We start from the raw sequence: 27,833 nt of genomic DNA, 5'->3' as shown, positions 1-27,833 counted from the left end.
AGCCAGAGGATCGATTTGAAAGGGAATAATGGTACAAAGGATTTGCTCTTACGTTTCCAACTGAAATCTTCCAACACCATTATGGTAATTGGCTGGGTAACGTTTCCTTTGTGTGGAAATGTCCTGATGGGGATTGCGACGTTGCTGATTCGCTGGCGGCTCTGCTGAAGGCTAAGGAAATGGTGCCCATCTACAGAAGAAGATCCGAAAGGAAAGCATTCATTGATCGGTACTCGAAGTCGAGTGGAGCACAGCCAGCTCTCCTTCGTGATGCTTTTCGATACCTCACAGGTGATTGTGCTGCCGCAGAATCCAGCAAGCAGGCTGAGGTTGATAAAAGTGTGACAGAGTTTCTGTCTGGGGATGATGAACTATATCAGGATATGCGCTTCAATAATGGCAGGCCCAACGACACGAAATTTGATCCATTCTGGGATGCACTTGGAAGATACTTAGATGAACATAGTGTTGTCGATGAAAGACGGGATGGCGCCGTTGCATACATCAGCCTTCTCCACGGGCCATTCAATTGGGGGGCCCCGCCCGGATTGAATCTGAAATATACGAAGTCCGCCACGATCAAATTTTGCCGCCCCAATCAAAAAGTACGCCGCCCCGATTTATAACCTGCATCGCTATTTTGTCTCCCCAGAAAAAAAACGAAATTAGAAGCCCGGAGATGCATCTGATAAACGAATAAAACCTGTATGCCACCCTTTATACTGTGCAGTTGTGTCAGGGTAGACGGATTTCCTTCCCGCCGGCCTAAACTTGCGCATCGCGAACCCACTCCTGACAGAAAATCAATAATTTATGGCGCAGAAAACCTCGGACGGAACACGGCGACCAATGAAATAATTGCGCGGCAAACCTTATTAGCAACCTGTTCTATATAATTCCCTCCTAGTCCTCGAGGTCTCCGGCAGTCACGTTAATCGCTATTAGGCGATGTGGTTATCGTCAAAATTTACCAGCACTTCACTTTGAATACAGCTCAACGTGCTAAATTTCGCACCGCGCATGCACGGAAAAACCGAACCCTGACGATAATTCCCGAGACAAATATGGTCATCGTACGCTGCTGACCAATCACCTCGAGGAGCGGGAGTATACATGTCATTGACGACGGGCTCCACGCTTGATTTTCTCTGGCCGCCGCCCATGTGAAGGCAATGCAGTTCGAGTATCTACTATAAGAATGTTAATAATGGTGATTAGTTGTTACATACAAACAAAAAGAGATATTATTTTACTAGGCGGTTGAAAAGTATTTTTGATGTATATTCATGTGATTCAGTTAGAATACGAAAGTTGTATAATATACGTATATGTGACTGCAATTAATGCCTAGCCCTAGGTGGGACTGGGAAAGGTACAGGACGGTGACCAATCCTCAACCAGGCACTGTGACTCAAAGGAAGGCCTGCCGACACGTGTTCCCGCCGCCGGGTGCTTTTTTTAGCATCGACAGGTTAACGTACTTAATGACCTTGATATTCGCGCGCGTTCACTAGCGATAGCCTAGTAGAAAAACACATGCTGCATGCTCGATCGTCAGTTTGCCTGTGGTTGTTGTGAATGTGATTCTTGTGTTGTCCAAATGTCGGGTCAAGGAATTTTGAAGTTTTTTAGAAAGAAAAAGAGAAGTCCCACTCCCTCCTCGTCAAGTTCTACTAGCTCTGTGGCAATCGAGGATTCAATTGAGGCATCGGAGACCAGTCCGCCTCGGACTTCTCCACCCGCTTCTTCTTCCCGAGCTTCTTCCCCAGTAGTTTCGGACAGCGATAGTCATGACGACGAGAATCAAATGATTGCGGCGCCCACAACTTTAACTACATCGCAACCGAAAAAGAAAGTAGCCCTCTCAGCTTCCGCATCAAACCACAGGAATACCGGGTTTAACCAGGAATGGTCAAAGAAATACGGCTCGTGGCTAATGTATGACGTTTCGTCCGAGGATAAAGAGAAGCGTGAGTAGAAAACCGTTAATTGCAGTGCATACATTTATAGTTACGTTTACAAAGAAGAGATGTATTTATACGGCCCCTAGCATTTTTTAGTGATACGAGTCATTCAACCATGGTAGGCCTAGGCTAGGGTTTTACTCAGACTAAGCTCAGAGACTGGTGTTCGACTGTAATTTGGCCTACCTTGTCGCGATAACGGTGCGTGTGCGTGCGTGTGTGTTCGTAACTTGGAAGTCGCGCCTACCACCGTTTGCGAAAAGGCGGGCGAATTCCAGCCCTCGGTGCTCGGCGCCATTAGTGATTGAGGTAAAGTCAGATAGAGGCTTTGTAGCACGTGTAGTGTCGACCCGGGAGTGTCGATCACGAAAGAATATCACCGGTCTCTTAAGTTATAGTGCAGTAGGCCTGTTAATCTCAGTGGGTTCATTGTGGGTTGACTTGGTTCATCGGAATTTGGCCGTCCTTCCAGCTTTTTTTTAATGTTCTCGGTACGAAGTTTGGTTTCAGAGTTGAAGCAATCTCCGATTCCCGGGCAATTTGAAATCTTGGAAGAATCTCTGGTTTTAATATATATTACCAAACAAACGGAAGTACTATCATTAAGTTGATGTGCGTCAGAGAATTAGCTTTCCGGGTAATAGGACATCCCACGTAGTTTTGTGGGGCATTAGCAATTCAGATAAATTATTAAACTTTCAGATGGTATGTTCTGTCGAATTTGCATCAGGCATGGCCAACACACCAAGAGAAAATCATGGACCCTGAAGCCTTGCAAGACTTTCAGGGAGGACAAAATTCGCGACCACCAGAAATGCAGGTCACACACAGTAGCCCTCGGGTTAGAGGGACAACGAGAGGCTGCCAAGAAATCTGGAGGGATACAGGCAGCCATGGCCTCCATGCTAAGCGTCCAGGAGCATGCTTTTATGGTGGCCATGCGCTGCATGTATTGGTTAATAAAGCAAGACATACCTCATACAACCAAGTTCAAAAGTCTCCTGAGCCTTTGCGTTGACTTGGGGTGCACCTACTTTGACAACCTCAATATCAGCGCTAACGTAAACTACACGTCAGAACGGACAATGCAGGAGATGGATTGGTGCTTTGGTAAGTTGGTACATTTAGTCGGTAGATCTGGGTTTGCCTTGGCGTTTAAATCAGAACTTGTCTCGGCCTTTACGATCAACAATGCATAACGTTTTGTATCTACTAGTTTCGTGATACTAATTCTTGACACCAGATAATTTCGTAGAGAGTAAATCTTTTTGAATATCATTCTCCATTCTTTTACAGGAATATCAAGTCCCCACCAATTTCAGTTTCAGTTCTCCTCAAATGATGTCATTCCTCCAGTCCTTGGCCACTCTCTTTCACAACAGGTTGAAGGACCCCGACCGAACTCTTCTGTTGCGTGTTTGGCCTACCAGTACCCTATCTAATCTGAGTTATGTTCAGTCACTGACTTTAGGCACAACCACTCTTTTCGTTGCAGGTGAAACAGTTCGGCAATCCAGACTGGCGGAGATCCGGAAATCTCCTGTCTTCGCCTTGTTAACGGACGAGTCAACTGACATTTCAACAGTTGAACAGCTTCTAGTGTACATCAAGTACATAGACAGTAATGGAAATACCAACGTCACATTTTTGGGGGCAGAAGAGGTACGTTTTTTTTCTCAGTCAGTGAGTAATACTTCCTGTTCAGTGTTGTATGTTTGTAAGATGTAACGATAACCGCTAGTTATATTTGACTGGAAAAAAAGGCTAGTTATTTGACTGGAAAAAAAGAACATGTATTTAATACTGGTCGGTATGTCAATAAGAACCTTGGTGTGAACGTTTAAATTTTCTTGAGTATGCCAATCTTGCACTTCGCTGAAAATGAACCAAAATGTTTTTATATAGTCAGTAATTTCACAGCTGCCTGTACGACGAAATCGTTAAGTTGACAAGGCGTTACTACTACTTATAACTTCAGATGGTTTCATGTACCGCTGATGCGATTACAAACAAGCTGACAACATTCCTAGAAGAGCAAAATCTTCTTATTGGGAACCTAGCTGGCTTTGGGAGCGACGGGGCCAGCACCATGGTTGGTCGGCGCAATGGTGTTGCAACCCAACTGAACAGGGTAAATCCAAATTACACTGAGCATTGCACCGAAGTACTTCTTTTTAACACTGAGCCAACTTTTCATATAATTAAATTTTGCTTCTGGTGGTACCGACAGACCGTCTGGATCGTTATTTATTTAGTCATCCACTTTATCCGCCTTTGATTTTTTTCAGCTCTCCCCCATGATGATTAGCTGTCACTGTGTTGCGCATAGATTGGCATTAGCCATGGGGGGTGTGGGGAAAACCATCCCATACATCCGATACATAAGCCTGGAAAAGACCGATTAGATCCGTTGAGTTATCGGGGCATAAGTCTCAATTCAACAACTGGAAAAGTGTATAGTACGATATTGAATAACAGGCTAATGACCTTTATAGACGACAATGATTTGTTGGTCGATGAGCAAAATGGGTTCAGGAAAGGCAGGAGTTGCGAGGATCATATCTTTAGTCTGACAACAATAGTGAGAAATCGAAAACAACAGAAAAAGCCTACTTTTGTTTGTTATGTGGATTTCTCCAAGGCGTTTGATATGATAGATAGAAAACTGTTGATAACAAAGCTGTATGGTAAAGGCATCTCCGGCAGATTCCTTAAATCAGTTGTGTCAATGTACAAGGATACAGATGCACGCGTGCGCATCAATGGGTGTCTGACTGATAGTTTTAGGACAACGTGCGGAGTTAGACAGGGGGACAGCCTATCGCCAACTCGTTTTGCTTTATATCTCAATGATCTAGCGGAACAGATAAACAGTGAAGGAAATGGCGTAGCTATAAACGGTAGAAATATAGCTATTCTGTTGTATGCTGATGATATCGCCCTGATTAGTGACAATGAGGAATCGCTCCAAAACATGATAGACATGGTGCGGGATTGGTGTATAAAGTGGCGTATGGCAGTGAACGTTGAAAAGACAAAAGTTATGCACTTTCGTAGGAAATGTGAAGCGCCAACTAATTATGTATTTCATTTTGGAGAACATGATATTGAGCGAACTAATGCCTATCGTTATCTGCGTGTAGAACTGAATGAATATTTAGATTATACCCACACTGCAGACGTGTTAGCGAAAGGGGCCTCAAAGGCTCTAGCAGGTATTTTAGCGAAGCATTTCTCGACGGCAAGAGGACTCATGTATAATTCGTATATACGCTTATATGACGCTCAGGTGGTGCCAGTGATGGACTACTGTTGCAGTGTTTGGGGTTTTAAAACTTATAGACAATGTGAGAAAGTTCATTTGCGGTGTTTAAGATCCTTTCTAGGAGTTGGTAAATTTTCAGCTTTACCGGCAATAGTGGGCGACATGGGTTCCATACCGCTGTCTATCAGGCATCATGTCAAGATGTGTAACTTGTGGTTTAAGCAGTGTACTTTGCCTGTTCATAGAATTGCCAAACACATATTTCTATGGGATTATGAGTTATCTAGACAAGGGAAAGATAACTGGTGCAAAAGTATAAAAACTATTTTGAACGATTGTAATATGACTAACATTTATGATGCTCCCATGCTACACAGGACATTCTCAGCAGCAGAAAATAGGGAGCTTTCAGGCCGGATAAGGGACGCTCTCATGGCAAATTATGTGGTTAAATGGAAAAATGAGGTGGTGAACATGCCAAAACTACGAACGTTTAAGTTGTTAAAACAGGAATTTGGTACGGAGAGATATGTTTTATTGCCACTAAGTAGGGCGAGTAGGTCTACAATAGCAAGAATGCGTAACGGTACATTCCCTCTAGGTATAGAATTAGGACGATATCGGGGTGTGCCGCTTGAAAATAGAACCTGTAAGACCTGTGGTGATGAAAAAGTGGAAGATGAGTTCCATTTTCTTTTGGAGTGTACAAAATATAGCCGAGAGCGGGTGGACTTGCTGTTGGATATTGGTGAAAATGTTGGTTCCATGGACCGGAGCGGTGGACTGAATGCGCTTCTGTCGAGTCCGACAGTGGCAGGACGTGTAGCTAGCTATATACGACTCATCTACCAAATGCGTAAATAAACCGCCTCAAATCTTAAGTAGAATAAGTCGTGTATGGTCATTTTCTTTTGGAGTGTACAAAATATAGCCGAGAGCGGGTGGACTTGCTGTTGGATATTGGTGAAAATGTTGGTTCCATGGACCGGAGCGGTGGACTGAATGCGCTTCTGTCGAGTCCGACAGTGGCAGGACGTGTAGCTAGCTATATACGACTCATCTACCAAATGCGTAAATAAACCGCCTCAAATCTTAAGTAGAATAAGTCGTGTATGGTCGGACCACCCCTCCCTTTGCCGCGGTCGACATGTTGCGCTCCCGTTTGCAAATTATGAATTATTCTGTCTCGTAAGCCTTTGCAGGCTGGCTTTTTGTAAAAGGTGACACGTTAATAAAATATATATATATACATTAAACGTTTCAATGACACCCTTCAGATGATCTACCAGTTTTATGAAAACTCGGCAATACGTTTGGCAGGACTAAAAACTATTGAGGTAAGAGTTACGGTACTCACTAGTATATGGCCACATAGGCCCCAACAGTGTACTTGCCGATGGTATTGAATAGTTTTAAGTTGTTATATCAACGTGAATTCTCTTTTCAGGGTGCTATACAGGACCCTACCTTGAAGCCAAAGAGAGCTTTAACAACCCGTTGGCTCTCCCATGATCAAGGCTGCAACACCATGAGGCAGATTCTCACTAGCATAATCTTGAGTCTCGGCAGGGAGGCAGCTGAGCGAGAGGATGTGAAGGCCATCGGGCTATTGAAGCTTGCTTCCGCGTGGAAGTTCGTTGCGACTCTACATATGATGTGTGACGTCCTGCCAAAGTTGTCTGAGCTTTCACAGAAGTTTCAGGTACTTACCCCTGCTTTTAACAGATTTGATTTTACACGTACAAGTATGTAAAGATGCAGTGAGTTCATTGCATGTGAATTGCTAGCCCGAGAATATATTGTCTGAAATACGTTGGTGTCATAACATTTCTGTGTCTTTTACAGATGAAAGATTTGGCAATGAGTGACATTGAGGAGAAACTAAAAGACACGATCGATCAGCTTGAAGACACCCTGGAAGTACCTGGCAGACATACGAGAAATCGCGATGCCACTATCGATCGCATGACGGGCGCAGGTGTTACACTGACCAGAGAGATGTCTGCTGTCGTTTTCCAAAACCAGGTGTGTAGTTAAATCAATGGATGGTGTACGACATCTCCCCCACCCCCAAACAAACAATTAATACACTAGAAGTTGCGAATATAGGCGGGTTTTTTTTGTTGTACCATTTCTCATACATTGCAGGTTCATGATAGGTTTATAAACACCGTTATTGAAAACATCCGGGACCGATTCCCCAATGCAGATGCAATGGATGCATTTGCGATGTTCGACTGCGACACAGAGAGGCACCCCCGACGTCTGCCATTATCCAACATCGATGCTCAGCAGTCGAAGTATGGAGAGGCTTCACTTGGGGTAAGTGTGGTCGAGGAAACAATCTGACAATTTTTTAAAGGGCGAACATTGCGCTGTAATGCATAATGTCTCGGACTCTTCTTAAGTTTATATGCCATCATCATTGCGTTGTCTTACAGATGCTTCTGAACAGGTACGAGGAAGGCATGGACCTCTCCAGATAACAGGCTGTCACGGAATGGGACTCCCTCCGTGCCAATATGGTGAAGTACCCGGAAAGATATGGGAAGCTGCCAGAAGCTTTAAAAGTTGTGGCGAAATCGGAGGTATACCCCAATTTGGCAAAATTGGCAATGGCCGCTCTGGTCATTCCTGCCTCCACTGCTGGTGAGTTCAATTAAAAGTCGGGAAGTATATAACTGTAAATCAGACATAGAATATCTTATCAGCTGAGCATCCCCCCATTCTATAAAGTAGACATGATACCTATGCTCACCCAAATACTGCTGCCATCTGCTTACATTAAGAGGAACTAAAAACTAAAAACTCTAAACATCCTCCTCCATTTGGAACTAAACCCAAACTGCTATGGTACTTGCACAATGTAGCACCTATTTTAATTGATTTCTGAATTTCCTGATGATGATTTTCTGAAGACAATGGACATTTATGCAAGACTATGGACCTGACAGTACTAGACACACACATGAATAACAACAAAGGTAAGAATAAGATGCTCTGCTCATGTAAATGTGAATTTCTATCCAATGGATGGCTCAGCACTCAGACAGTAGGGGATGTGTTATGTTTTTGGAACGTTCCTATGCAGTTGGGGAGTATGTTATTTTTTGGAACGTTCCTATGCACTAAACTTGGGGAAAGTGTCATTTTCTCGATGTCGAATCGGTACGTCATTTCAGGATGGGTCCCTGGCTATTATTATGGGATGGGTTCCTATGTAAATAGGCGTCACAAAGATTGGTCTGTTCCTAAATTTCTAGATGAATCCCTATTTTAATAGACATTCCAATAGAGGCCTAATGGACGTGCCAATTTTTGTGTCTTTATTGATATGTCCCTAAATTTGCGGATAGTCTATATTTTAATGGATGTTCCAATTTGTAGATGGTCCCTAAATTTGCAGATGGTCTCTAAATTGTAGATGGTCCCTTAAATTTGTAGACGGTCCCTAAATTTGTAGACGGTCCCTAAATTTGTAGACGGTCCCTAAATTTGAAGACGGTCCCTAAATTTGTAGACGGTCCCTAAATTTGTAGACGGTCCCCAAATTTGTAGACGGTCCCTAAATTTGTAGACGGTCCCTAAATTTGAAGACGGTCCCTAAATTTGTAGACGGTCCCTAAATTTGTAGACGGTCCCTAAATTTGTAGACGGTCCCTAAATTTGTAGACGGTCCCTAAATTTGTAGACGGTCCCTAAATTTGTAGACGGTCCCTAAATTTGTAGACTGTCCCTAAATTTGTAGACGATCTCTAAATTTGTAGACGATCTCTAAATTTGTAGACGGTCCCTAAATTTGTAGACGGCCCCTAAATTTGTAGATGGTCTCTAAAGTTTGTAGATGGTTCCTAAATTTGTAGATGGTCCCCATTTTAATGGACGTTCCAATTTTTTCCGACGTGCATATCAGTAGTGTCATTTTCAGATCATATAAATGCATATCTATTGCCTCATTTTCAGAACAGTCCCTTAGCCCGTCGCCGCCGCCGCCGCCTATTACTACTACTACTACTAAGGCCACACTGTCCACCACAGTCGCAGAGGCTCCAGCTGAAATGATCAAACACCAACCCCAGGAACATCCCAAAAGGTAATTTAGTAAAGGTCATTCGATTTAGAAAGTTATCCAAGTCCGAAGGTCCGGGTGCGCACTCTCAAACTTTTATCTTCACTAATCTTTATAACCTTTTCTTTATAACCTTTTCCATTTACAGGATATTGCGATGCTCCAAGTGCGGCCGTCCATACATGGGTCACAGTCTACCCAGAGGTGTTATGTGTACTCTGGAGCCTGATCCTGAACAACTCCACTTGCTACAACACCATCGTCAGCAAGCATTGGCTGTTAGGAAGGAGCTCAGGAAGAAGAGGGATGCAGAAAGACAGACAACGCCAGAAGCCCATAGACGAAAACGAAACAGACTTCCTGATGCACTAACCACAGCCAAACGCAACAAACTTGCAATTAATCACATCGGTAAGCATCCTGAATATGCTGAATCATGTAAATTTTCAATCAAATGCTGAATCATCAGAATTTTCTATAAATAGTCATCTGCATATCAATGCCTCTTCATATTTTCAGAACAGTGCCCTCCTCCTAAGGCCACACTGTCCACACTTGACCACGATTCAGAGGCAACAGCTGAAACGATCAAACACCAACAACAAGATGCCAAAAGGTAAGACAGTCATTAGGTTGAAACGTCCAGTTTAAATTTCAGGACGTCCAGTTATTTTGGACGTGGACCCATTATGCTGTGTGTCACCACTATCTTTTCCAAGAGATTTCGGACAAACTTCTGGCAATCATCTCAACTTACCCCTCTTCCATTTACAGGATATTGCGATGCTCCAAGTGTTGCCGTCCATACATGGGTCACAGTCAACCCATAGGTGTCATGTGCACTCTGGAGCCTGATCCTGACGAACTCCGGTTACTACAACACCATCGTCAGCAAGCGTTCACCATTAGGAAGGAGAGGGATGCAGAAAGAATCAGAACGCCAAAAGCATTAGCTGCAGCAAAACTAAAAAAACTCACACCAGATTATGCTGTCCAACGAAAGAAGTACCAGCAATCAACAAGAAAGAGACAACTCGCTCCAAAATACAAGATGGCCTGGACTCCGCCAGAAGAGAAAACTACTGCCACATCTTTCATTGATAGTATTCCCAACATGACTGAGCAATGTGCCAACTGCAAGGCTCTCATGTTCCCCTGGGAATCTAGCAAAATCATAATCCTCGATAACAGACCAATGAAAGTGTTTTCAAAGTGTTGTGACTATGGAACAATAAAACTCAAACCCTTCGCAAATCCAACACCTGCTCTTCAGACATTGTTTAATTCCCCAAATTTCCTGCAGAACATACGACAGTATAATAACTTGGTCTCCATGTCATCAAAAAACTTCACAGGAAAAGTTTAGGACTACCATGGACGTGGCCGTGGCCCCCAAACCTTTAAAATCAGTGGCCAGATGTACCATCTCACACCCAATCTCTTCCCTTTGTCCGGACAAACCCTAAAGTTCTCACAAATATTCGTGTATCACCAGGAACATGAAACTAACACCCGAATGAACATTTCCAAGGGTGCTGGGTCCATTGATAAGACAATTCTAACTGTCATCCAATCAGAACTCTCCTCTGTCAATCCTTATGTGCACATTTACAAGAATGCTGCCAAAGTCTTTCAAGAAAACCCACACAAAGACCTTAGGATGGTTTTCAAAGCTAAAGGATCTATCGGAGCCACTAGAAAGCACCACAACCCTGATGTACCAGATATCGTCTTCCTGGCACCAGGCGAGCACACTGAACCAAGAGATGTCGTCATTTACCGAGACAGCAGCTGCCATCCAAAACAGAATGACACCATCCACATTAATGAACAACATCCTATGTACGACCCAACCTCCTACCCTCTCATAATGCCTCATGGTGAAAGTGGCTTCAGCTTCGAATGCAACCTCACAAAATCCAATGGCAAGAAGCTAACAGCCCTTCAGTTCTTCCGTTTCCATCTCCAGGTCAGGGACGGCAGCTTCAATACTCTCCACAAAGCCAAGAGACTTGCACAGGAGTACCTTTGTGACCAGTGGCAGAAAATAGAAAAAGAACGTTTACAGTACATCAAGTATAACCAGGACAGCCTCCGAGTGGAACAGTACAGAGGTCTAGCTGATGCTCTCAGCCAAGCCAGAAACAACACTGAGCAAACTGAACTGCAAAGACTGGGACAGCTCACAGTCCTTCCATCATCCTTCACGGGAAGTCCACGGTACATGTACAAACACTATCTAGATGCCCTCGCCATAGCCAGAAAATTCCGGAAGTTTGACCTGTTCATCACTTTCACCGCCAACCCCCGATGGACTGCTGTCACAAACAATCTCTTCCCTGGGCAGCAACCTTCCGACAGACCAGATATCGTCAACCGAATCTTTCAGCACAGTCTCAACGAGCTCATTGCTGATTTCAAACACGGTGTCCTTGGTACTGTCAAAGCGAGACTCCATGTTATCGAAGGACAATTCAGAGGAATGAAGCATGCCCATATCCTTCTGCTCCTGCAAGAGACAATCACAGTAGATGACATCGACAACATCATCCAGGCCCAAATCCCGGACCCACACAACGAACCTAAGCTGTATGAAATCGTCACCAACTTCATGCTTCATGGACCATGTGGTCCCGCCTTTCCAAATGCCCCCTGTATGATCGATGGCAAATGTAGATTTGGATACCCAAAGAACTTCAATGATGAAACAACGCTTCCTGCTGACGGTCACGGATATCCTATCTACAAAAGACCAGATAATGGCCGAACTATTCAAAAGAACAACTTCACATACGACAACCGCTGGGTTGTTCCCCACAATAAGTACTTACTCCTAAAGATGGTGGCTCACATTAACGTTGAATACGTCGGCTCATTCCACACAATCAAGTACATCTACAAGTATGTTCACAAGGGTTCAGATGTTGCCACTGTCGGCATCCAAGGACAACAAGTACAAGACAAAGATGAGATAGCTCAATTCATCAATGCCAGAAGTATTGATGCATATGATGCCCACTGGAGGACCATGGAATACAGTATCCAAGACAGGTATCCAGCAGTTCAGTCCCTCGCCATACACTTGCAAGATCAGCAAAACGTCATCTTCAAAGAAGACATGGCTGAAGAAGCATTGGACACCATGAAAGACACTACACTCATGGCCTTCTTCAAATTGAACCAGAATGATCCGGATGCCAGAGAATATCTATACGCAGACATTCCTGAGCATTACACGTGGCAACCTAACCATACCTGGAAGAAGAGAGCCACTCCATTGGCATCCGGAGAAGTTCCAAGGTCAATCGGAAGAATCAATAATGTATCTCCTATCCAAGCTGAACGATTCTATCTGAAGTTACTCCTCGGCCACATCAAAGGCCCCACTTCGTATGATGACCTTCGCAATTACCAAGAACACGAATACAACACCTTCAAGGAAACAGCCTTAGCCATGGGCCTTCTTGAGGATGACAGTGAGTGGACTGTTGCCTTGATGGAAGTATCGCAATACGGAACAGGGAAACAAATCCGTGCCACCTTTGCTGTCATTCTTCAATACTGCAGTCCCACAGTACCCAAGACACTGTATGACAAGTTCTTCACAGACATGTCGGAAGATATCGAATATCAACAGATGCAACTTCGTAACTGTACGCGTGATAAAGTCAACGCCCAAACTATACACGACAGGTTACTAACGTCCTTGAATGAAGAATTGTCTCTGATGGGCGGAAGCCTCGCTAATATCGACGGAATGCCCCAACCCAATCCCTTGACAGAGGAAGAGAAAGTTGCAATGCTCCTTAAAGACGAAATCTACGACAAATATGAACAGGCAAGCATATTCCACAAGGATTACCCCTCCATAAATGAGAAACAGGCAGAACTTTTCAACCTAATACAACTCGCAGTCCATTCTCAACCCGAAGACAACATAACAAAACAATTTGTCCTGAATTCACCAGGAGGATACGGCAAAACTTTCACCATGAAACTCATCGCTGCCAAAATAAGAGCTGAGGGGCTCATTGTCCTCAACGTTGCCAGCACTGGCCTTGCTGCCCAAAACCTCATTGTAGGCCATGGGCTAACAGTATTTATTCTAAACTTCCGTTTGACACTTTATGGAACAAAGCTTTTTCTTTTGTAAAGTATTGTTAGGCTTTAGTACAATACAGAATTGCAAAGTTCACCCAGGTAACCATGCACACTAATTGGTAATTACTATTTAAACATGCCCCAGATGCCGACCTCTTTATTCCTCTTTTTATATAAATCCTTAGTATATACTAAGGCTTATAGGTGGCATATATACGATTTTAACCAATCAGAGAGTCCCTTGGGCCCTTCTTGCCCAAGATGGCTGCCCCCATGAAACATGTGAAATGTTGTTTACATATTTGTGAAAACGAAAATTCCAATTTTAAACCGATTTCTCAATCAAGTTTCGAGAAAATTAGGAGTAGTATAGGTGAATGGATTGTTTTACCTGGTACAGAAAGTGTTATATCCAAGGAATTGTCAGCAAAACCTAGTTTATGCAAGAAACACCCAACTTTGTTTTCTGGACCTTCAGATTGTGTTCAATGTATTGATAGTGTATGTGACTTGGGGTACCATCGGTTATGTTACTCGCGGTTTACTGATGTGGTGAGGATAAGGAAAAGGAAAAGCAGTGCCGCTAAATCTAAGGCCAATAGGCCTCCTGAAGAACCTCAAACTCTAAATAATTCTGTACAAGACGTTGATGCAGTGCCACCAAAACGCCTCCTCCGAATCCGCTCCGCTTTACCGCACCCAGGTCATGGCACAAATGAAGGATCAGTTGAGATTAGTAGAGAAAGTAGATTAGGTCTATTTCCACAGAAATGTCTCCTTTGCGAAGCAGAGCAGTATTTCACTCAAAATCATGACCAGAAAAGGAAAAAGGAACCTTTGACTCAGTGTTTAACTTTCGAAGCTGCAGAATGGTTGCAATTGGCTGCATCGGCTAAGCAGCATGAAACACTTTTGCTTCGGATTATTGGTCAGGACCTTGTTGCAAAGGAAGCCAGGTATCACAGGTCATGCTATCGCAAATACATAAAGTGTTTAAAACAGGACAGTGCTGCAGCTGGTTCAAAAAAGGATATGTTTTGTGAGGCTGGGTTTGCCTCATTCAGCACAACTGTCATTGAATGCAAGATCCTAAAGAACAATGAAATATTGACAATGAACACTTTAATGTCCCTGTTCAAGGAACGTGTGAAGCAAAGTGAGTCTGGATTACCTGTAGGCCCATGGACTTACAGAAATTGCCAACTGAAAAGGCGCCTTCAAAGGCAATACCCTCAATTAATTTTCCTGAAGAAAACGCGAAGAAACACATCAGAAATAGTACTTTGTGAGTTTGAAAGTGGGCCTCGGATAGTTCCAGCCCATAAAATTGGTAGCACATCAGCCAGTGAATCAAACAGCGAGACTGAGGATGACGGTGACCTAGAACTAGATGACTTGAAGTTGAAGCCCGATGCTAGCCTGAAAAGTAGTCTCTACATGTCAGCCATGCATTTGCGGAATGCATTAGCTGATGCCCCACCCTTGCAATCTCCATGGCCACCAACAGCAGAAAACATGAAAGATGAGGACATAAAATCTATGGTTCCTCCTGATTTGTTTAACTTTATTGTGTGGGTTGTTGGGGGATCTGAGGATGCACTGTTTGATGGGTATGTGGATGTAAATCAAGATGTGAAAACAAAGGTTTTCTCCATCTCCCAGGATATCATATACCTTGCATCAAAAGGGCGGAAGATGACACCAAAACACCTTGCCCTTGGGATGACTATGAGGCACCTTACTGGTTCTTCCGAAGTGATAGGACTGCTAAATGGATTTGGCCATTCAGTTTCCCACTCAAAGGTATTGGAGCATGACACTGCTCTGGCCGAGAGGCAGTTGTATTTGAACGATGCACTTCCAGACGGCTTTGTAAAGGGGCAGCCAACCTCTCTTGCATGGGACAACAACGATTTTGGGAAGGAGACTGTGACTGGAGCTGGTACAACCCACAACACGAATGGGATAATCATCCAGCGGGTTGTAGCTGAAAACCAGGATGGTCATCATCAAGTTAATCTGAAGCCAAGTCGACGACGAACGCTAAATCCTCCGGAGCAAAGGATTGTTCCATATATAAGTGGGAAGAAAGTAGGGCCTCCAAAAGAGTTCAAAGTCACTGATGGCTCCACATTAGATTCAAAAGCTTTGGAACATGGAAGGTTCACGGATATGGCATACATCATATGCAAATCAGCTGGGCAGGATGAAGCAAAGCTTCCAGGATGGACAGGTTTTAATACCTTACTAAACAAGGACAAGATCCCGCCCCTTAGCAGAGTTGGTTACCTTCCCATAATCGATGCCAGCCCAACTGAGATGTCAACAGTGCAAGAAGTTCTTCGTCAGAGTGTGAAAATTGCGGATAGGTTAGAATTGGCCACAATAGTCTTAGTTTTTGACCAAGCCATATATTACAAAGCGCAACAGATCAGATGGAAAGATGACACTCTCAGCCAACGAACTGTCATCAGGCTTGGTCAGTTCCACACAGCTAAGACGTACCTCGCAGTTCTGGGGAAAAGGTTCAAAGATGCGGGATTGAGTGACATTATGGTTGAGTCAGGCGCAGTAGCTGCGGGTTCTGTTAATCAAGTCATGACAGGTAACCATTACAATAGGGCAATGAGGTGCCACAAGCTTGTGTATGAGGCCTTACACAGGTTGTGTTGGCAGGAGTACCTCGAAAGTCTTCCAGAATCTGAAGCAATCATCCTCCACAACTTTGCTGAGGAACTCACAAGCAATGTACAGGATCCAGAACATTTTGAAGCGATGGTTGCCTCTCAAATGTTTGTAGATGCTATGCAGAACTTCAACTCCTTCATGAGTAAACGTGTCATTGACAGCCCCACATTCGCACTATGGGATTCGTATATGTCCATGGTTGAATGCCTCCTCCAGTTCGTCCGTGCCACCAGGGAAGGAAATTGGAACCTTCATCTTGCGTCATTGCACAGTATGTTGCCGTGGTTCTTTGCGTATGACAGGACGAACTACGCAAGATACGCACCAGTCTATCTTCTAGAGATGCAGAATTTGGTGACGAGCCATCCCGGAATCCACCAGCAGATGTTGGCAGGCGGGTTTGTGGTCCAAAGACAAACAAGGCATGGATTTGCGCAGACTGCTGTGGACCAAACCATCGAGCAAACTGTCAACAGGGATTCGAAAACTAAAGGCGGGTTGACCGGGATCACTGTGAAGAAGGGAGCTGTTCATCGCTGGATACTGTCTCATCCAGCCAGAGCCCAAATCAGCCGAAGGTGTTCCGAGATGGCGGGAAAAAGCGACACGACCCGAACAAGAAAGGACCTCGACCGTTCAAGAATTGCTGCTGATGAAAAGGCTGTCCAAAATGTGATATCGACCATACAGTCAATGAACAACCCGTTCAAGATTGCAGACGATTGCCTGGTGAACATTGTCAGTGGTGTCGTGGCCTCAGCAGAAATACAGAAAGATATGAATAGGGCAGAAACAGTTGGCCAGCTTGCTTTAAATGATTACATTGAGACCAATGTCATGGGGGCTGAGAAAAACATTTACTGCACATTGAAACTGATGAAGTTGAAAACGTTCTCGGATTCTAACGGACCGAGTCCAACAAGAGACAAAGTGCTGAACATTTCGCTGAAATCTAACACAGACCTCCTCGGCCGAATGGTAGTTGTTGGAAGGGCAAAGAACGTTGATATGGAAGATGCATTGACTTACAGCCTCCATCCCTATCCACCATCTCTCACAACCCATGGCGGTACATTAGCCAAGACAGACAAGGCCAGGCTGGCTCGGCATATTGAAGGACTAGTTGAGACGGAGATGGAGCCAGCTCTTTCAGGTGCCTGGATTCTGGATGGAATGGCTGTCATTCAGAAACTCAAAGATATCCCTGATACCTTTGAAAAGTTGGCCCTCAAGATACTGCGACAAGTCGTAAACATTGCATCTAAGCATGGGGCAAGAAGAGTTGATTTTGTGGCTGACTTGTATCCACAGATGAGCATCAAGGGATCTGAGAGGAACAGGCGGGCGTCTTCTGGAGTTCAGCAGATTACCATCACCAGGCCAGAGCAGAAGACTCCACGACAATTTGCAAAGTATCTTGCATGTGGAAAGAACAAAGAGACATTTGTTGAGTTCCTGTTCCAGCAGTGGAGTAGTGTACCATCCCAAGAACTAAAAGAGACCACACTTCTCATCACGCACGGTCAGAAATGCCACTCCCTGTATCAAGAAGAGGATGGCATTGTTGTGGAGGAAGTCACAGCCCTGTCCTGTGATCATGAAGAGGCGGACACAAGGATGCTGTTGCATGCCAAACATGCTGCAAATGATCACGAAGAAGTCATCATCCGTAGTGACGACACTGATGTCTTCATCATTGCCATTTCACTTTCCTCACAGATACCCACAAATCTGTATCTGCACATGGGGCCCATCTCCAGCTACAGGGTAGTTCATGTCAACACACTGGCATCCAAACTAGGAGGTGACGTCTGCAAAGCCCTGATTGGGGTTCACACTTTCACAGGTTGTGATAGTGTGAGTGCCTTCAAAGGGAAAGGAAAGCTCAAAGCTTTCAGCCTTGCGCAGGAAAATCTACACTTCAGGCAGTTCTTTATGGATCTCGGACAGTCTTGGACACTTGATAGCATTTCTCTCGACTTCATGGAACAGTTTGTCTGCCATCTGTATGGAAAATCCAACATGACAAGTGTCAATGCTGTGAGATATGAAATGTTCTGCCTGCGCTTCAAGATAGATAGCACACTTCCACCCAACAAGGATGCTCTCATGCAGCATTTGAAACGTGCCAACTATCAAGCAGCTATCCATCGTCGGAGTATTGCATGCAAAATTGATGCCCCAAGTCCAGTGACAAATGGATGGAAAGATGACGGTGGATATCTAGGAGTGGAATGGATCACACTGCCCTTTGCACCGAACTCTCTCATGAAGTATGTCTCTTGCAAGTGCAAGACAGGATGCACAAGTGGGAAGTGCTCTTGCAAGGAAACTGGTTGTACTGGGCTTTGCGCATGCACTGACTGCCAGAACAAGAAGGAGACCAATGCTGAAACCCCAGTTGATACTGACTCTGACTGCGAGTCAGATACAGAACTAGATGATGAAGAGGAATGATGGATGAAGCAACAGTTGTGGGCATGAGGGGTCAAAATTTATTAAAAGGACCAAACTACTAGAGTGCTTGTGAATTATGTCCTGCATGTTTAGATACATTAAATTGCAGGGAACAGCGCAGTAGTTTGAAGTCGTGAGTGGGGTTTTTGGGGTGGGTCTCATGTCGACTACACATCAGTTATAAGCAATCATTTCTCACAAGCAATGAATATTTATCATGACAGTATGATGGAGACTGAAAGTGCTACCAATCATTCAAAAAGGGCAAGGTGCTATTTCAAAACAAAAGTAAAAAGGTTTGGAGCGAGGCATTTTCAAATTATATAAATGACTTGGATAATATCATGACATTCTATGACATTGAACCTGAACCTGAACCTGAATTTGGGTACACATATGTACACTGGACAACAGACACTTGTGATCGTGGATATTATTGTAAATACATGGAATATGCACGTTTTAAAGACTTATCATGGACTAATACGTTGGCCTTCGTTACAAGAATAAATTCAGCGGAACTCGTTCAACAGCAATGGTAAGACAAATCTATATTCTAATTAACTTGAAGGTGAATCTAATTTCAGGTTTGTCTTCTGCAAGCTTCCAATTTATGCAGAGCCTTCGTTTTAAAAATAGTATTATCCTACCCTGCGATGCATGATTTCTTGGCGAGAAACTTTTGCTAATAGATGTCGAAAAAAATTGCAACAATTCTGACCTAGAATTTAGTACTGAAGGGGTTAATTTGCATTTTTGTAGCTTATAATGTAAAATATATATCAAAGAGAGTCCAAGGTGAATTAAAACAACACTTATTGGTTGGTTTTAGCTATTCATAAGCCATTGTTATTAACAAAGAGATTTATTTTTTATTTTTCATATTTTGGCTCGTAGAGGGTTAATGTGCAGTTTTTTTGGGAAGAACATGCATTTTTTGGATAGAGCACCCCAAAATCACCCTAGAAAACTTGTTTTCACTTTGTTCCAAGCATTGTCAAACGAAAAATTACTTCTGGCCTACTTTTTCATGCCCGTCCTGTGGCCTATTGGAGGAAGAACTGCACACAGCAGGTTCAAAATACCAATACCTATAATGGAGGATTCCACCTGTAATATCAAAGCACAATCAGCTCTAGCCAGCCTCATCAAGAACACCAGCTTGATAATTTGGGATGAAATCTTCAGTGTTCACAGATACAACATCAAGTGCGTTGAAAGGACACTAAGGGACATAATGCAATGTCAGGATCCATGGGGAGGCATCGTTGTACTATTAGGTGGTGACCCCCGACAAACCCCTCCTGTCGTAAAGAAAGCCGGAAGACCACAGATTGTTCGCGCGTGCATCCAGTTTAGTCCCCTGTATCACATCATGACAAAGCACAAGTTAACGGTCAACATGAGAACAGATGCTCAAGAAGTGGACTTCTCCGAATACCTACTCCGACTCGGAGACGGACAAGAGGAATTACACGAAAGCATTGGAGACAACATGATACAAATACCAGAAAAACATCTACTTGACACAACACAAGAACTCATTGATGCAATCTTCCCTGACCTCGACCATGGATGTGGCAATGCTCAAAACCTTACAGCAGGTACAATCTACACTCCACTGAACAAAAATGTACATCACCTCAATGACCAATGTCTTGCAAAGTTCCCAGGAGTAACAACTACATACCTCTCGGCTGACTCCATTCACGAAGATCAGCATAAAGAAGCCATTCCTACCGAATACCTCAACAGCTTGACACCCTCAGGACTACCTGACCATGAACTCAAACTCAAAGTTGGCTGCCCTGTCATGCTGCTCAGAAATCTACAAGGTGGACCAAGCTGCAGTCTCAGGAATGGAACCAGGATGACTGTCATCAAGATGATGCAAAGAACCATCGAGTGTCAAGTGTCAACTGGCATTAATAACGGCCTCAGAGTTTTCTTACCAAGAATTCCACACCATGACAGATCAGGCGATGACTTCCCTTTCACTATCGTCAGACGACAGTTCCCCATTAGACTATCATGGGCAGTGACAATCAACAAGGGCCAAGGCCAGGAAAATGACCGCGTAGGAATCTACCTTCCCAACCCTGTCTTTGCACATGGTCAACTCTACACAGCCTTCTCCAGAGGAAAGAGAGCAGCTGATGTCAAAGTGCTCATCGAAGCAGACGACGCTCCTTACACAAAAAACATTGTTTACCATGAACTATTATAACTACCCCAAACCCGTAAATACACATGAGAATCATTACATCATAGCGTGTACCATCCTCAAAATACCTCGCGCAGCGAGGCTTCAGGTCTAGTCATTATATTTATAGGATAAATAATTTCCATTCTTCCAGATTGCGAGCGAGGATTCAGTAAACTTAAACGAATTAAAACAAAGTTGAGGAGCCGCCTCTCTCATAAAATTCTCAATGCCCTGATGATGGCCGGTATTGAGGGTCCAGAGGTTCGTGATTTTCCTTTCCATGAGGCCTGCGAACTCTGGTCAGGGATAAGGAATCGGAAGATCCAGCTTAACTTTGAGAAGTTGTATGCTGCACCAGTAGAGATACCAGAAGACCACGATGAAGACAGTGATAGCTACTTCGACATTGAGTGGAGCGTTCATAAGGGCAACCCACTCCACTGCATTGCCATGGGAGTAAGAGTGACGGACTGGAGTGTTCCAATCTTTCTATCGACTAGGTTTCATATTGTCAGTCAACATCATTTAAATTTCTTTGATGAATAAGTAAAAATCTAATCTTGCAACGAAATGGTTTTGTTGTTATTCAGTCTAAAATAAAATGCTGGATTGAGGATTGAAGGGTTCACGTGTTAATGTGGAATCTCTCTAGTCTTCCAGTCGTCTAGTCTACGTCATCAGGTTCTGTGGTTCACTGGTTTATAGGATTAAGGGTAAGAAGTATTATTGAGCCAACGTGTGACAGAATGTTCATTAATTAATTCAGTGACAGTGGTGAAAATTGAATGATTTTTATGGAAACGTGACATGTTGCAGGTAGTTCTGGTACTCGGGAGGATGTCCGCACAGAGTTGGTGTACATAGAGGACCTATGCTGCAAAACGAACGACCGGGTAGCCCGTTCTTAACTTCGTGCGTCAAGCCAAAGTGGCCTTTGCCAGCCGCTTTTCACTCCATCTGAAAAGATAAATTTAAAAACAGAGGAATGAACTGTTCAGATAATAAAAATACTTAGTAGATCCCAGACAGAGAACCGAGAGAATAAATCTGGAAATTAAAAGAAGCCGAACATCGTCATTAAAACCAGTATTTAAAGCGGGACTATAGGCAGGAGCTTGGGTGCCGAATTGGCGGTCTTCAGGTGAATTATACATGTATATACGCAGTGTTGTTCGGGAACTCAGTCAACTTGGTCGTGTTTGATTCAGTGACTGATTAATATATTTCTGGTACAAGCCTGAACAGTTTCGATGTTCTGTAGTAGGACAGACCCCTAACTTTATCTTGCTTACCTTGGGTCCTGCCTATAGTCTCCCTTCACGTTATGCATGGTAAAGTGAGTAGCGGCTGTCACACCACAACCAGATCGAACAGTGCGCCGTGAATGCAAGCCGCTGACCTCGGCGGCGGAGAGTCAGTAGCCTTCTCTTTGATCTCTTTGATCTGGCACCGCATCCACTAAATTATTTATTTTTAACTGAGCGGCGGCGAATAAGCTGTCCTAATTTCACGTCAATCATCGACACACGCGATGCTTGGATGGGGCTACGCACAACGAAATCAGCTGCTCTAGTGTTGAGATTGGAATAGGTCTTAAATGCTGGTGACGACGGAGGAAATTGCGCGCAAATTCATTGATTCATTTGCATGGGTCTGCCGATTTGTGAGCATGGATACTTATCAGCTGAGCAGGGTCAATCGTCACTGATTATCAAATAGATATTAAAGGCCTACGCAGTCCTTTTCTCTCGTTGGGTCTGCTTGTAAGCGGTGCAATGTTAGTCTAGCTAAGCGATTTTTCAGCTTACTTCAGTCTTAGTTGATTGAGGTTGCCGATCAGCATGCTACCAGCTTTGTTATCTCCGAATTTTTGAAGCTCTACGTATTTTATTTATAGTGAGATGATTAAGATGAAGATGATATTTTACAACCGAAAAACGGCATTATTCAAGCCTAAACTGCCGCACGCATCGGCAGGAAATCTGCGCTCCAGATGCCAGGAAATCACGTCTAAGCCATTCTAGAATTCAAAATAAGATACCGCGACCACACCAGTTTCATCTGCGTCGATGATAAAGCTATCATCCCAATTGGTGAACCTGATCTGCACATCGCGACCGGTGTCAGACCGCACAATTCTGCACTGGTAGCTGGAGGAGAAGCTCTACCAGCTCTGGACCATGACTTTCATATTTGTGGTGTTGTCCCGTCAGTCCTTTTCAAGGTTGACATTCCAGCTGATGAATCTGGTTCATTCTACTCCGGGGATGTGCACGTCACTCTGAAAGACAAGGTTTTTGAACCTTCAAATGGTGTAAGACATGCTGCTGAAATAAGTGAAATACTTCGAAGTGCTCAATCAAACGGATTGGAACAGGCATTGGACTTGGAGACTCCCATTCTCTTCCTTTTCTCAGATGGAGGGCCCGACCACCGCACCACGTACAAATCCGTCCAAGTTGCTTCCATTGCCATCTTCATTGCTCTTGACTTGGATCTGTTAGTGACCGCACGAACAGCTCCATGTCAGAGTTATATGAACCCTGCCGAAAGAATTATGAGTCTGCTAAATCTTGGCCTCCAGCATATGTCAACTACTCGGCCTAGAATGCGAAGTGATGCCCAGGAACGCAAGATGAAAAGTTTGACCAGTCTGAGCCGAGTGAGAAATGAGAGCGAAAGGGATCCCACCTTCCAAGATCAACCTGCAGGAGAGTGTGAAGTCCGTGATAGATGTTATAGCTGCTAGATTCAACCGGCTTCGATGGAAGGAGCAGGATGTTACCACTCACCAGGCTGCAACACAAGATGCAATAGATAACATCATGGATCTTGTGAAGGTCATTGATGAAGACGTCGACCTCAGCCGCCTCCAAGCCAAAGATGTCACGCCTTACAAGAGTCTGACAGCTTTCATGAAGGGTCATTGTCAAGAAAGGACTTACACATTTCAGGTACTAGTATTAATAAAATATAGTCCCTAAAAGTGTTTCTGGTCCACTGTTTATTTTCAAGCCATTTTCCTGGTTCTGTGTAAAGTATTAACTACATTTTCATGTATTTTTTCAGGTGAAGAAATGTTCCGACCCAGCCTGTGGCTTCTGCACTATGAATGGTCCACGTCCACCTCCAGATGTATTTGCAGAGTTGGCTTTTCTACCTGATCCAGTCGTCAATGAGGAAATTGGCAAGTTCCTGGTCTTTGATGAAGTATATGGAACAGAGACCTCCGAGAAGGCGTGTCCGAGCAAAACTGCAAAACCACAACTATCCGAGCATGACAAAGACAACCATGGCCTCCTTGTTACTGGTAAGTATCTTCCTATAGTGTCCGGTCTTCTGCAAACTCATGTTATTGACTAAAGATGATAGTGTTTGACAATATGAATGCCAAATTAAATGCTTGTCCCTCTATTTCAGCCAAAGTGAGACAGTTCATCAACTGCAGTGTCTGTGACAAAAGGAGGGTGATCTACTCCAGGGTGAAGCTCACCAGGCCGCAGGAGACCATGCTCGTTAGGATCAAGGAGGAAACGATCTACACCTGTGGTGAATCCCTTCTGCCCGAGGCCCATCCAGCGTTCAAGGAAGTTGTTGTCAAAGAAAGTTTGACCTGTGAGTCTCCGATTGAGATTCCCTACTATTCAGGTATGTACCAACAATGTATCCCGTCTTGTAACAATGCAAGTAGCAGTATACCAGTACATGTATTTGTCTTCTTTTTCTAAATCAAGTCTTGCCTTTTTTTCAGGGCAGTCATTCGTGGATATTTGCTCCCACTGCGGAAGCGAAGGAAATTGGACTCTTAAAATATATAGTGTCAACATTCATTTGTGGGCAAGTTAGTACAGGATCTCTATCCATGATGAAATAGACCTTGTCAATATGATTTAGCCTTCAGATACACTAGTATTTTAAACATGTTTTAGAAGTGTATACTCTGCCAAAATTTGTTTAATATGTGGAAATGTGCAAATGTGTGCACTAGTCTTCTTTCTGAGTATTGTTATTAAATATTACATGTAGGTTTCAATACAAAGTCTTGAGTGTATCGAATCGGTTTCTGGCATTTTATATACACTCCCAAAATTACTTTCTGGGCCATTTTACCTCACAAACCTCCTTGCAAAAAGACCACTGTAACAATTTCGCAAATTTTAGTTGTGAAATTGTCTCAGGGGTCTAGCAAGAGGGTTTGCACACACCCTGTAGAGGCTGTGAAGAACACCCCTGGCCACTGTTGAATCGAGAAGTTTCTTGCCTTGATTTATTTGACCGGGTTTATTTATTTATTTATTTTTAGGGATTTTCTGAGTAGATTCCTTGTATACAAACCCTAACAACAACCAAACTCCTTGATTCATCTGACATAACTGGTGTGGTATTCATTTGATTATGTTTCCATGTATGGCCCAGAAAGATATTTTTGGGACTGGCTCCATGCCTATCTCTGCTCAAGTAAATACTTTGATTTTTTCTGATATATTAGTAGTGTACAACTACAAGTATTCTGCCAGATGTATACTGCGATGTGCAAATGTGTGAACTAGTCCACTAGAAAACTATGTACTATTATGAATTTAGAAAATGTCTGAATGTTGTAAGTTCTCTTTAAATCATCAAAACTCATACATGTAGTCACAATTTGTGAAGTTTCATCTCTCAATACTGTTGATAGTCAGATGTCTATTGCTGTTTTATATAGGCTCCATGCCTGTTTGTGTTCTAAGTTGTATGATCTCTCAATACTGCTGATAGTGAGATGTCTATTGCTGTTTTATATAGGCTCCATGCCTGTTTGTGTTCTAAGTTGTATGATCTCTCAATACTGCTGATAGTGAGATGTCTATTGCTGTTATAGCCTTCATGTGTTTCATGCATACTTTTCAAATTAAATACTTGAATTTTATTTAATTTTAGACCTTTTTTTATTCCCCCCCCCCCCCCTAGGATTTCACAATCATTTGTCCGATACAAAACGGAATGAAAATAAAAGTCCACAAATCGGATTTTTATCTTTATTTTTATTCCCCCCCCTCTACCATGGTTTTGGAGATGAAAATGTTGTAATCCAACAAATATAAAAAGTATGGCCTAAGTGTAAATATCATATCATTGTATTGTGTAATCATATATATCAAGGAAATGTAAATACTATTGGGATGTTATTATAAATAAAATAATTATAAACGTATAATAAAATCTTAGTTATTAGATCTCTTTATTCATTAAGTAAATCCGGATGCAAGATTACAACCAAATGTACTTGATCAATCATTAATTTTCAAAAGCATTGCTCTCAGGTTGGATGTCCATCAGCAAGCTGTGTTAGGGGATAACCTGAAATATAAAACAGTATTTATAATGAGAAGATAACATAAAACCTTACATGTAGGCCTAAGTGTCTCCCTTCTCAAACGAATGCCTGAGCATGGAGGTATCTTAATAATACCTCCATGGCCTGCAGTTATCTTAATAATACCTCCATGGCCTGAGGTATGGCCTGAGGTACAAAATACAAATCAACCACTAGACAGTCAACTTTGGCCGGTATAAAATTTATTTACTTTCAGCATCCCATAGACAGTCACATGACAGTAATGTGACTGTTGGTGTAGCAAAAAATTAGGTGAAAAATAAAGCTACCAATGGCAATGCAAAGCTGAACATGTAAAAGTATCATCATCTCTAAAATGCGCAATCGGCAAAAAGCGCACGCTCACCCTTGCGCGATCTCGAGATTGCCGCGCAATTAAACGATCCTAAGAATGCGCAGCGCAATCTTAAGATGGCGCTAATCGGTGATTAGCACGGAACACATGCAGTAAAACCTAGAATGGCCGAACTTTATAAGCTCCATGTTCCTTCCAACATCAATGCAGGCCTAAAACACTGCCATGATGACTGCTAGCTGGACAACTTACGACTGCTAGCTGGACAACTTACATCAATGCGATCACCAATCTTCTTCGTCGAGAATCCGGGCCCGCTGGCAGCACAGTCATTCGTCCCGACCAAAATGAATATATCAGTAAAACCATCCCAGCGAATCTTTTTACATTTCTCTAACAAGGAAACAGTGTTTAACCCTTGGAAAGCGAACGTTATGTGGTCACTAAATGATCTTCCCAAAGCACAATTGTCTACATATTTTAGAATAGATGCAGAGAAAATCACCGTTCGTTTTGCACAGGTCGCAATTTTTATGATTTTTATTTTTTCAAATTGCTTTCACGTCACACACAATATGACCAATTCCACACCGACCGCGACAACCCCACATCATCGCCAACACCAGCTGCGGGTCAATCACGAAACAGAATACTGTATTCTCATTTGAATAAATATAACTCTATTTCACAATCCCAACGCATTGTAGACTGGAGACGCTATGTGGCCCGTTCCGAGAGTTCGAAACCACATTATATCGAACTGAAATGTTACGGCCCCACAATTTGCGCGAGTGAAGAAGTGTAATATGGGTGAAGGCTCTAGCCTTGATAGCGGGGAGCTCTCAGTTGAAAGGACCGAGGAGGCGGAGGGCTAGGCTTTGTGAAGTTGGGGGGGGGGGGATTATGTAGAATGATGGTATCATAACAGTTGACCCAAAAGCAGAGAATGGGGGGGGGGGAATGTTGGAGACGGCTAGCACTAACTTAGTTGATGGCGAGAAGTTCTGGCTGATAAGACTATTGGTGGTGAAGAGGGGGGTACATAGTTAGGATGATGCCATCATGACAGTTGTCCCAGTTGAAGCAGTATAGAAGTAAGATGGGGGGGGGGGGGGAGACAGTGGGCAGAGTGCAGGAAGACGGCTATACTAGTAGCTAGCTACAGAGTCAATTGATAAAAGGTTCTCCTTCACCCAATAACACTTTGAGCAGAATCCATTGCCCTAGAGGTACTTTTGGCCGAAAACCTATGTACAGCAATGAAATTTGAAAGACGGCTGCAAAGCAAGCAGCACAAGCGATTCTCAACCGATCCCAAGTGAATCATATCCGCCGAAGGGCTTGTACACTTGAAATCTGTTTTTTTTGTGTTTTCTAATGCTCTAACTATAATTTCAGAGGGGCTATAGGA

At 43.4% G+C, this 27,833-nt stretch overlaps 1 protein-coding gene and 1 long non-coding RNA gene across 2 annotated transcripts in view; one reads left to right on the top strand and one right to left on the bottom strand.

The window, feature by feature from the left end:
• The window catches only part of LOC135499999 (uncharacterized), a 102,111-nt gene that overhangs the window by 14,358 nt on the left and 59,920 nt on the right, over positions 1-27,833 (bottom strand). The window lies entirely within an intron of this gene.
• Positions 8,034-10,664, top strand: LOC135499898 (uncharacterized). The gene is made up of 5 exons (XM_064790932.1): positions 8,034-8,213; positions 9,193-9,322; positions 9,447-9,709; positions 9,818-9,914; positions 10,073-10,664. Exons 1-5 carry the CDS (start codon positions 8,171-8,173, stop codon positions 10,662-10,664), a joined length of 1,125 nt encoding a protein of 374 aa, XP_064647002.1. The 5' UTR covers positions 8,034-8,170.

Source organism: Lineus longissimus, chromosome 15 (genome assembly GCF_910592395.1).
Source record: "Lineus longissimus chromosome 15, tnLinLong1.2, whole genome shotgun sequence".
Classification (NCBI taxonomy): domain Eukaryota; kingdom Metazoa; phylum Nemertea; class Pilidiophora; order Heteronemertea; family Lineidae; genus Lineus; species Lineus longissimus.
This window is presented reverse-complemented; position numbering and strand designations above follow the sequence as displayed.

Bases quoted from the DNA above. Each gene is read 5' to 3' on its own strand.
- LOC135499898 (XM_064790932.1), top strand. From the start codon at position 8,171: ATGGACCTGACAGTACTAGACACACACATGAATAACAACAAAG. The intron at 8,214-9,192 runs GTAAGAATAAGA...CCTCATTTTCAG, and splicing joins ACACATGAATAACAACAAAG to AACAGTCCCTTAGCCCGTCG. The intron at 9,323-9,446 runs GTAATTTAGTAA...TTCCATTTACAG, and splicing joins CCCCAGGAACATCCCAAAAG to GATATTGCGATGCTCCAAGT.